The sequence below is a fragment of the Micromesistius poutassou genome (genome assembly GCF_964030765.1).
Source record: "Micromesistius poutassou genome assembly, chromosome: 13".
Taxonomy (NCBI): domain Eukaryota; kingdom Metazoa; phylum Chordata; class Actinopteri; order Gadiformes; family Gadidae; genus Micromesistius; species Micromesistius poutassou.
Window position 1 is genome coordinate 1,395,147 of NC_140283.1, and position 11,275 is coordinate 1,406,421.

The 11,275-nt window shown below is 48.7% G+C and overlaps 2 protein-coding genes and 3 non-coding genes across 5 annotated transcripts in view; all 5 read right to left on the bottom strand.

Moving 5' to 3' along the window:
- Positions 1 to 1,142: 1,142 nt before the first annotated feature.
- Positions 1,143 to 4,129, bottom strand: rps13 (ribosomal protein S13). Its single transcript, XM_084477715.1, has 6 exons — positions 4,077 to 4,129; positions 3,553 to 3,601; positions 3,391 to 3,469; positions 2,177 to 2,346; positions 1,563 to 1,663; positions 1,143 to 1,209 (listed from the first exon to the last, which is right to left on the bottom strand). Exons 1-6 carry the CDS (start codon positions 4,097 to 4,099, stop codon positions 1,176 to 1,178), a joined length of 456 nt encoding a protein of 151 aa, XP_084333841.1. The 5' UTR covers positions 4,100 to 4,129; the 3' UTR covers positions 1,143 to 1,175.
- LOC311357951 (small nucleolar RNA SNORA19) lies at positions 1,387 to 1,514 on the bottom strand. The gene has a single exon (XR_014637949.1). It is a non-coding gene; the product is annotated as a small nucleolar RNA SNORA19 (small nucleolar RNA).
- LOC311357949 (small nucleolar RNA SNORA19) lies at positions 1,811 to 1,937 on the bottom strand. The gene has a single exon (XR_014637947.1). It is a non-coding gene; the product is annotated as a small nucleolar RNA SNORA19 (small nucleolar RNA).
- LOC311357950 (small nucleolar RNA SNORA19) lies at positions 2,736 to 2,862 on the bottom strand. Its single transcript, XR_014637948.1, has one exon. It is a non-coding gene; the product is annotated as a small nucleolar RNA SNORA19 (small nucleolar RNA).
- Positions 4,130 to 7,650: 3,521 nt separating the features above from the next.
- pik3c2a (phosphatidylinositol-4-phosphate 3-kinase, catalytic subunit type 2 alpha) overlaps positions 7,651 to 11,275 on the bottom strand; it is a 73,938-nt gene continuing 70,313 nt past the window's right edge. The window contains exons 29-33 of the mRNA XM_084476890.1: positions 11,086 to 11,203; positions 10,199 to 10,280; positions 9,767 to 9,873; positions 9,546 to 9,671; positions 7,651 to 9,288 (exon numbers count right to left, since the gene is read on the bottom strand). Coding sequence (XP_084333016.1) covers positions 9,106 to 9,288; positions 9,546 to 9,671; positions 9,767 to 9,873; positions 10,199 to 10,280; positions 11,086 to 11,203 — 616 coding nt within the window. The 3' untranslated portion in view covers positions 7,651 to 9,105. The remainder of the gene's footprint in view (positions 9,289 to 9,545; positions 9,672 to 9,766; positions 9,874 to 10,198; positions 10,281 to 11,085; positions 11,204 to 11,275) is intronic.

The window sequence follows — 11,275 nt, forward strand, 5'->3', positions numbered from 1 at the left end:
AGGGGCAGGCTTTAATAACTTAACATCAATAAACATCTGGCCAGAAACTATCTACAAACTGCTAAACAAGCTGCTACAGGCTGTTAAACGCGACAGGAGGTCCATGGTGTGTACAGTACAGACCGATTCAGAGCCGGTGTTACACCGAATTCTGCGGCCCACCCCAGTGTGACCGCAGGGGGCGCCGTTGCACATTTTCTGCAACATTCACGCAGCACGAGTTTGAAGTCGACAAAACGGTGTGCATTATAAAAAGATCTACCCTACCCTCTCACCTTGTTATTGAACGTGCTTAATACATTTGATTAGCATTTCACAGACCCACACTATATATATATATATACACAAAATGGATAGGGCGTTTAGTAGGGTGCACCACCTTGCTTCGTTCCCCATAATAAGCTACTGTCTGTGTTTAATGACGGTGATTTACCTTTGGGCATTTCCTATTATAGGCTACTGTGTAAAATGCGGTTTAGAATTAACGTTGAGATCAAGAAAAGACCCGCCCCCTGGGGTCACTTTTTGGTGTAACCCCGGGATGGAGTTTGTCTGTGTGGAGGTCGAAGCAGCGAACCATTTATGGTCCGACTGAGGGTTCGCTTCCCGGACCCCCTTACGTAACGCTACGTCGTGTGATGCGTTCCCTTTCCCGATACAAGGAAACACGACGTCGGACGTGTCCATGGGGATAACACACCCCCTCCTTCCTAAAGCACATAGTCTACGGTTTGGTCCAGCCTGCATCGGTTACAGGTTCATGGCCCCGTTCACACGGAAACTAGTTTTGTGAAACGCAGAAGCCTCGTGCGTTCGGGCCGGCCGTCCAGACGGATCCAGACTTTTCTCAAACCAGGTCCCAAGGTGGAGACGATTAAACGGCCCTACGCGTTTTCCTGTTAGGATTCGTGTGGACATCAGCGCCCCCCCCCCCCAACCAGCGCTAGAGTTCCGTCAATTAGTTTGTTTGTATTATTATTTCTGTAGCTTTAAAAACAGCCCCTTGGAAAATGTAATTACTAACGTACATTAAAAGTCTGTTTAAATTAAATAGAAAGCCATATCGCCCTAATTGGCTCATCTTAAACCACAACATGCTATGAAACAGTGCCCAACAGTCAAAAGAATGACAAGACAGAATATACAATGTATTTTTTTATTGATCCAAAAAAAATTTATGCCACCAGAGCAGAAGCTGTAGAGGACTCGCTGTTGAAAGAAAAAAATGGGCAATTAAAAAATAATAATCTACACATGTTGAACAAAGGTGCTGCCAGTTGACACTTATAGTTACCATGCAATACTTACGCTTTTATAGCAACTACATTTAACCCTGTCAACATTTCCTGAATGGCCCTCAGAGGATAAATAGTGATCAGATATCATGGATGTACGAAGGGGACTGGCAGAGGCGGCACATGGCAGCCACTCTGCTAATTTACCTCCAGTGTTTCTCGCACAACAGAAATATCCCGTCTCTTAATGACGTTAAGAGGAGACAATGAATTGTGCACCAGCTGTCTTACGTGTACTAGCAAGCATACGTAGTTAAGTATACGTACTACTTCCAGTTGGGAGCCAGTACTCTCTTGGTCTTGTAGTAGCGGGCCAGCCTGTGGATCCTGCTTTCCACCAGAATCAGACGGAACTTGGCATCCCTGTCCTGGAAGACAGAACTCATACGGTTAACATTAGAGGAACTGATCACGGAGCCACGACAAAAAAGGAGATTTAAATGCAAACCGATGGTTTTTAGTGGGTAGAATATTAGAATATGGCAAAGTGTCCAAATATGAAGTCGGGCTCCACGTTGTGTACGAAGGGGACTGGCGGAGGAGGCACCGTGAAGCCACTCCGCTAATTTACCTCCAGTTCCTCTAGCACAAATGACATATCTCCTCTCTCATGGAAGGTAAGAGGGACAGTGAATTGTGCATCAACTCATCTTCTAAGATCATAGTTCTGCACTCCAAAAACAAATGTTGGCAGCCACTCTAATTTACCTCCACAGGTCAAATAAGAACTATGAAATCCAAGTCTAGACCAATGAGAACTCATTGTGTTGGGGTTACTAAACGCGTGTGGATGCACATTAGATGCATACGCATTGCCTAGATATGTTCATGTGTAGTTTGGAGCCTAGAGCTGGTGCATTGAGCTGGATCACATGGTGTACCTTTCTGTTCCTCTCCAGATGCTTCCTGACGGCCACGGCCTTCTTGATGAGGTGGTAGAGGTCCTCGGGGAGGTCAGGGGCCAGGCCCTTGGACTTCAGGATCCTCAAGATCTTGTTTCCAGTGACGAAACGCACCTGGGCCACACCATGGGAATCCCTCAGAATCACACCTGAGGGAGAGACAACAGTCAGTCCTCTCCATAGGAACCCGTCCTCTCCATAGGAACCAGTTCACGGGGAAGATTCCAGAGCCCTTCAACACCAGCTGCAGACAGCGGTTTCTTTATGGGACTTGGTGACAACAGGCCCACATGACAGTCAAGCCAATTGCTGCATCACAATATTGTGTGTGTGTCCAATTTCAGCTAACTGCCCCTTGAGCAGGACAGTGAACAATACTGTGCTGAGGAAATAAAACTAATGCACAGAAACTGGTTAGAGCACCGTACTTTGGTCATTTTACACTGAGCCAAGACAAAATAGGAGATTTAAATGCAAACCGATGGTTTTTAGTGGGTAGAATATGGCAAAGCGTCCAAATATGAAGTCGGGCTCCACATTGTGTACGAAGGGGACTGGCGGAGGAGGCACCGTGAAGCCACTCCGCTAATTTACCTCCAGTTCCTCTAGCACAAATGACATATCTCCTCTCTCATGGAAGGTAAGAGGGACAGTGAATTGTGCATCAACTCTTATTCTGAGATCTCAATACTGACGTAGGTCTGAGCATAGAAGGATGCATCATCTCCCTTAATCTTTGACACCGGTTGTGAATTTGCCAATTAGGTCCTTGCTATTGGTTATGTAGCCGTCTTCAATGCAGTTCACCATTTTAACCTGTGGTTAATATGGATATGTGCATACAGGCCAAGTATACATGTACAGTTGTAGTACAAGTTTGTGAATTTTAATAGCAGGGGTATTTTGTTGACACGAGAGATCTATAAAGTTTTGCCGGTTCAACATTGCAGGTTATTTCTTTATTGCCATCATGGGGCTGTGGTCCTCAGAACGGGAGGAACCAGACCTGCAGCACCATGACACCACAAAGATACGAGTCTTGATGCTGGATATGAAAGTATTATTCCATTAATGCAAGTAGCTTTCAATATGACTGAACCATAACTTATGAACATGTCCTGATAGAGGCCATGTTAATAACTGGCCCAGCAGGAGGCCCTGTGTTTGACAGCCTACAGTGAAGCTCTACTCACCGATCTGAGATGGAGTCAGACCCTTTTTGGCCAGCTTGAAGATCTGCTCCTTGACATCATCAGATGTTAGCTTCAGCCACTGGAACGCATTGAAAGTTTAGTTTAGACGGTGAATAAACAGGACCTGGTTCTACGGGTGGAGGAGAAGAGGTCGATACTCACTGTGGGGACACTGCGCCTGTACGGCAGAGCAGACTGGGACAGGCCCTTTCTGAGGAGGGAACACACGGGTTAGTCCTCTATCACCACCGGGCTCAGTCCTCTAGGACCACCGGGTTCAGACCGGGTTTCGGAGGCCGCTGTCAGTGAACACGTTACGTTCTCCAGAGTCACACTCAGAACTGGAACATAACCAACACCAACCCCACCAACCCGCAGTGTCCGTGAGCGTAGACGACATCGAACAGTACCACTACTCATTGAACCCAGAGCGCCTCCACATGTTCCAGCCTCAGCATGCGTTAGCCTTAGCATGTGTTAGCGTTAGCTGCAGCTAGCCACCAGCAGCTAGCGAAGGCAGAAGCGGACCGACCACAATTAGAAAACACAATTTCTGGCTCAAAAACGAATTCATGCTCTTCGTTTGATTCCCCGAAGGACTCTGGAGTGTTACCGTACAACATGTGAACATCTGAACCCGTCAAAACGATTTAAAAGGAGACAGATTGGTGAAAAGGAGCGCCTACCCGGGAGCGTGCATGCGACCCATGATGGCGCTGGAGGAAGAGAGGCAGCTCGAGCGGCGGAAAGAGCTATTTTGCGTTTGCGCAGGAAGTGACGTAGACAACACACTCCACGAGTTATCAGCTTTCCGGTTTAGAAAATATATTTTAAAATATATTATATTATATACATATATATATATAACTAAACATAACACAAAAACACCATATTGGTACCGATCATTATTTCAGATTTTTTTTAATCCAACATATGAGTCTCTGTGTTGGACTTATCAAGTTATCAATATCAACTTTAAATATCGGCAATAATTATAGTATAATTTACAAGGAAGGCCTTCGGATAGATGAGTGTTTCTAACCCACAACCTTTTGCTGGGACTCAAACTAGACTCGTTCCCTCTTTTATTATGCCTTTTTGTAATTATTTGACCGTCGGTATATATTTCCATTATGTAGCAAAAGGCCTTGTCTTAACACCATATTACAAACCTACTTTGATAGTAATGATGTTTTGTTTCTATTTCAGCTTGAGTATCCTCAAGTGAGCCTAGTTTAAATCAATCAATTATTATAAACAGGTGTTATGGTTAGGGGTTTTATAATTTATAATTGCTGTGTAATAATGACATTTACATGACGTCATTTACTCAATAACCATATTTTATTAGAAAGACAATTAAACTAATCTATAAATCCTGAACAGATGTATAGTTTTCATTACAGTAAACCTGTGAGACTGCAGTACGAGATGAGAGGTCTGCTACCGTCTAACCCTGGTCACCATCTAACCTGGTCACCATCTAAACCTGGTCACCTTCTAACCTGGTCACCGTCTAACCCTGGTCACCTTCTAACCTGGTCACCTTCTAACCCTGGTCACCGTCTGACCCTGGTCACGTCTGACCCTGGTCACCATCTAACCTGGTCACCATCTAACCTGGTCACCATCTAACCTGGTCACCTTCTAACCTGGTCACCGTCTAACCCTGGTCACCTTCTAACCTGGTCACCATCTAACCTGGTCACCATCTAACCTGGTCACCTTCTAACCTGGTCACCGTCTAACCCTGGTCACCGTCTAACCCTGGTCACCATCTAACCTGGTCACCATCTAACCTGGTCACCATCTGACCCTGGTCACCGTCTGACCCTGGTCACCATCTAACCTGGTCACCATCTAACCTGGTCACCATCTAACCTGGTCACCTTCTAACCTGGTCACCGTCTAACCCTGGTCACCTTCTAACCTGGTCACCGTCTGACCCTGGTCACCGTCTAACCCTGGTCACCGTCTGACCCTGGTCACCGTCTGACCCTGGTCACCGTCTGACCCTGGTCACCGTCTGACCCTGGTCACGTCTGACCCTGGTCACCGTCTGACCCTGGTCACCGTCTAACCTGGTCACCGTCTAACCCTGGTCACGTCTGACCCTGGTCACCGTCTAACCCTGGTCACCATCTAACCCTGGTCACCATCTAACCCTGGTCACCGTCTAACCCTGGTCACCATCTAACCCTGGTCACGTCTGACCCTGGTCACCGTCTAACCCTGGTCACCGTCTGACCCTGGTCACCGTCTGACCCTGGTCACCGTCTAACCCTGGTCACCTTCTAACCTGGTCACCATCTAACCTGGTCACCGTCTAACCCTGGTCACCTTCTAACCTGGTCACCATCTAAACCTGGTCACCTTCTAACCTGGTCACCATCTAACCTGGTCACCGTCTAACCCTGGTCACCTTCTAACCTGGTCACCGTCTGACCCTGGTCACGTCTGACCCTGGTCACCATCTAACCTGGTCACCATCTAACCTGGTCACCATCTAACCTGGTCACCTTCTAACCTGGTCACCGTCTAACCCTGGTCACCTTCTAACCTGGTCACCATCTAACCTGGTCACCATCTAACCTGGTCACCTTCTAACCTGGTCACCGTCTAACCCTGGTCACCGTCTAACCCTGGTCACCATCTAACCTGGTCACCATCTAACCTGGTCACCATCTGACCCTGGTCACCGTCTGACCCTGGTCACCATCTAACCTGGTCACCATCTAACCTGGTCACCATCTAACCTGGTCACCTTCTAACCTGGTCACCGTCTGACCCTGGTCACCTTCTAACCTGGTCACCATCTAACCTGGTCACCATCTAACCTGGTCACCTTCTAACCTGGTCACCGTCTAACCCTGGTCACCTTCTAACCTGGTCACCGTCTGACCCTGGTCACCGTCTAACCCTGGTCACCGTCTGACCCTGGTCACCGTCTGACCCTGGTCACCGTCTGACCCTGGTCACGTCTGACCCTGGTCACCGTCTGACCCTGGTCACCGTCTAACCTGGTCACCGTCTAACCCTGGTCACGTCTGACCCTGGTCACCGTCTAACCCTGGTCACCATCTAACCCTGGTCACGTCTGACCCTGGTCACCGTCTAACCCTGGTCACCGTCTGACCCTGGTCACCGTCTGACCCTGGTCACCGTCTAACCCTGGTCACCTTCTAACCTGGTCACCATCTAACCTGGTCACCGTCTAACCCTGGTCACCTTCTAACCTGGTCACCATCTAAACCTGGTCACCTTCTAACCTGGTCACCATCTAACCTGGTCACCGTCTAACCCTGGTCACCTTCTAACCTGGTCACCGTCTAACCCTGGTCACCTTCTAACCTGGTCACCATCTAAACCTGGTCACGTCTGACCCTGGTCACGTCTACCCCTGGTCACGTCTAACCCTGGTCACCATCTAACCCTGGTCACGTCTGACCCTGGTCACGTCTGACCCTGGTCACCGTCTGACCCTGGTCACGTCTGACCCTGGTCACGTCTGACCCTGGTCACGTCTGACCCTGGTCACGTCTGACCCTGGTCACGTCTACCCCTGGTCACCGTCTGACCCTGGTCACGTCTGACCCTGGTCACGTCTGACCCTGGTCTGTTTAAGTGTTGCTGGGACTGAGACGCTACCAGCCTCCTCACCAGCCAACCACCACTATGTTCCATTCTCTTTGTTTCTCTTCTAAATGTTTGCTACCCATCCCTGGAAGGAGGGGTCCCCCACTCTGCGGGTTTCTTGCCATTTGGGGGCTAGGGTAAGGGGGATTCATAAAGATCAAAGTCCTTTGATAATGTAATTAAGGGCTTTACAACTAAACTTGATCTGTATACTAAAACAGCCCTATTGATTGACTTTAATTATTCAACATATATCATCATATATCACATATCATCTCATCAGGTGCTATGATTAACATCTCACTAAATAATTGATAATTTATCCAAAGAAAATTACAGATTTATAAACAGATGTTATTGAGCAGGAAAGGCAGAGGCATCCTGCTCAACAATACAGACAGGTAGGCTGCAGACAGACAGGTAGCCTGCAGACAGACAGGTAGCCTGCAGAGACACGTAGGCTGCAGACAGACAGGTAGGCTGCAGACAGACAGGTGGGCTGCAGACAGACAGGTGGGCTGCAGACAGACAGGTAGGCTGCAGAGACAGGTAGGCTGCAGACAGACAGGTGGCCTTTAAGATCAACTCAAAATACACAAATAATAAAATGAAGCCACACACATCTTGTTCCAAAAACATTTAATTTTCTTTAGGGTAGATGAATTATAGTACACAATCATCCAATAAGGTTAAAGATCACCAATGAAGAATAAATAACTGGCCATGTTAAGACACTGCTTTAAACAGTCTCTAATAGTATATCACCATTATTCATACTGTGAGCAAAGTGTCTTAAATCATAACTGTCTTTTTAGATATTCTATTTATAAGAAAAGGTTTTCCCTCCAGATAATTAACTTTATTTATTAAACATCTTCATAGTTATCGTTAGCTGCAGCAGAGGAAGACAGCGACCAACCTCCATTGCAGTTGTTCCCTTTTGTTTAAAAGATTTCTAAGAGTTGAACTGAGTTGCCCAACACTGATAATTCACCAGTCAACTAAATATTATTCAGCTGTTACTAATCAGTGGTGAACCCTCCGGCCCATCAGGGGTCCTGGGAGGCCCTCATCCCGGCGCCGTTCATATTGCAGGTCCTCGCTCTGAAGCCTTCATGGAGAAACACTGAAGGCTTCACTAAGGTATTCCACTGGACTATTTAGTCAAGTGGATTTCTGAGTGTTAAAACATTTATTTTGTAGGCACAGGTACTCATTTTCCAGCCTTAATTATCAATTTGGCACATTCCAGGCATTAATAAGGCCACACAGTCTCGTCTTGTGGGACAAATGTTCAGAGACGTCACTGCTACAAAACCCGGATGCCGGTCACTTTTTGTCTATGGAGATAAAAGGATCCTCAATTATAAAGGTCTGGAAAATAAAGTCTCAATCCACAGAGTCTTCTGAAGGAGGCAGTTTGGTCCACATTACAGTCTGTTAGGGTTTAGAGCAACACGGGGAGATTGTTTGTCACAAACATTTTCTATTAGTCTGATAAAAGGGGGGGAAGGGAGGCGTCATAAAAGATGGAGTGAAACTAAGGAGTGATGGTTGGGAGCTCTCCCCCCCCCCCCCCGAGGGCCCGTCTGTCCCCCTCTGAGGGCCCGTCTGTCCCCCCGAGGGCCCGTCTGTCCCCCTGAGGGGACCGTCTGTAGGAGCTTTGATTTATGAAGACAGAAGCGTGCACGCCATCCCCAGGGAGTGACCCGTGAGAGAGAGAGGGGTCGGGAGAGGGGGTCTGGAAGGAGGGTTCTAGAAGGAGGGGACAGCGGTGAGAGGGGGTCTGGAAGGAGGGTTCTAGAAGGAGGGGACAGCGGTGAGAGGGGGTCTAGAAGGAGGGGACAGCGGTGAGAGGGGGTCTAGAAGGAGGGGACAGCGGTGAGAGGGGGTCTAGAAGGAGGGGACAGCGGTGAGAGGGGGTCTAGAAGGAGGGGACAGCGGTGAGAGGGGGTCTAGAAGGAGGGGACAGCGGTGAGAGGGGGTCTAGAAGGAGGGGACAGCGGTGAGAGGGGGTCTAGAAGTAGGGGACAGCGGTGAGAGGGGGTCTAGAAGTAGGGGACAGCGGTGAGAGGGGGTCTAGAAGTAGGGGACAGCGGTGAGCTTGTGCCACTTGACCGTCTCCTTGCTGAGGTCAAAGTCTTTGAGTCGGAGCGTGATGCCGCCCAGGAAGAAGTTCTCCCGCAGCGACTCGGCGCTCAGGACACTGAGCTGGAGCTCCCGCAGGCCCAGGGTCTCCTTACTGTAGCCACTGTACACCAGCTGGGGAGAGAAGAACCAAGAACATGAAGGAACTGGAGAGAAGAACCAACAACATGAAGGAACTGGAGAGAAGAACCAAGAACATGAAGGAACTGGAGAGAAGAACCAACAACATGAAGGAACTGGAGAGAAGAACCAACAGCATGAAGAACTGGAGAGAAGAACCAACAGCATGAAGAACTGGAGAGAAGAACCAACAGCATGAAGGTCCCAGACTTATACCATGCACATGCATCAAACTGTTGAGTGTGGTGTACCATCTCATTAAAGGTTGGGTTCCTGGTTTTCCTGGTTATCTTGGTCTTGCGTTTGGAGGTCTTGTGAGGGTCAGGCAGCAGGTAGGTCTTCACATAGGGGTTGGGATCTGTCCCGTCCTCAGACACCTGGAGACACAACATCATTGGTGGTAGGAGGAGTATGGGCCGGTCGCTGCTGCTCATCTTCCTACACCACAGGAGTTAAAGGCGGGTGCACGTACCAGGTCTCTGATGTGCATGACCATGATGAAGAGGTTGCTGTTCCTGTAGGACACCGAGACCTTCACCTCTCCTTCCACGCGGCCGCCCGTGGGGCTGAGGGGGGGGTCTGGGGGGACAGACCACGTCAGAGCCTCCCGTCCACCGCTGCTCTACAGCCTCACCAGCTGGCTGACATCTGCAGCCTCCTTTCAATTCTTCATTCTTTTTTATATGTACTTTTATTGTTTTCTTTCATTGTGCAAATGAATCAACTAAAGTAATCAACTATATCATTTGAATATAACCTTTGTCAGATAAAAGTAGCCTGCTTCATCACAGCGCTGTAACAGCAGGGCCTGGCTTAAGCCCCCGTAACTAACATCATGATGTGTTCTGATATGAATGATAAGCTACATTAACGCCCCCACATGATTCCACCAGGTAAGACATACCTGGAGCTTTGGGCGTGGCCTCCCCACCTTCTGTCTTGTCGTCACGGGCGACCGGGTGGTAGAAGGTGTAGATGAGGTCACACTGTCGAGAGACGTCAAGGGACCATATAAAAACTATTTGTGGGATCTGGGCTGTTTGCAAGAGGGAGAGCCAATCAGACGCCACAGAGGTTCTCCAGGGCCCGCCCACTGCCTCACCCCTTGGGCCCCGCCCACTGCCTCACCCCTTGGGCCCCGCCCACTGCCTCACTTTTTCAGAACTACCCATGTCGAGTGAGAAGGTGTAGGAAGGGTGCAGTAAGAAGGGTGTAGTAGGAAGGGTGTAGTGAGAAGGGTGTAGTGAGAAGGGTGTAGTGAGAAGGGTGTAGTAAGAAGGGTGTAGTAGGAAGGGTGTAGTGAGAAGGGTGTAGTGAGAAGGGTGTAGTGAGAAGGGTGTAGTGAGAAGGGTGTAGTGAGAAGGGTGTAGTAAGAAGGGTGTAGTGAGAAGGGTGTAGTGAGAAGGGTGTAGTGAGAAGGGTGTAGTGAGAAGGGTGTAGTGAGAAGGGTGTAGTGAGAAGGGTGTAGTTAGAAGGGTGTAGTAGGAAGGGTGTAGTAAAAAGGGTGTAGTAAGAAGGGTGTACATATTGCTCCTCTGTAGACCACTGGTGTGTGTTGGGGTCTCATGATGAGTTTGTGTAAAACTGCTCATACATTTAAAATAAATAAATAAATACTTTCTTAGTTTAAGTTAATGCTCACTGCTAACCCCTTATCTCAAAGCTAGCTAACAGCTAACGACTCTTACCACATCTATAACATGGGAGGACCCTGACCCCTGACCTCACCTGGGTGACCCCTGACCTCACCTGGGTGACCCCTGACCTCACCTGGGTGACCCCTGACCTCACCTGGGTGACCTCTGTGGAGCTCCTCAGCAGGTTGTGGATGTAGTTGTTGAGCTCCAGTTTCCTCCTGGACGCCACCTCCTTGATGTGCGTGCGGCCCAGAACCATTTTGTTGGGGAAGCTACAGAGAGAGAGACAGCACCGGGGTTAGCCCACAGAGAGAGAGACAGCACCGGGGTTACAGAGAGAGAGA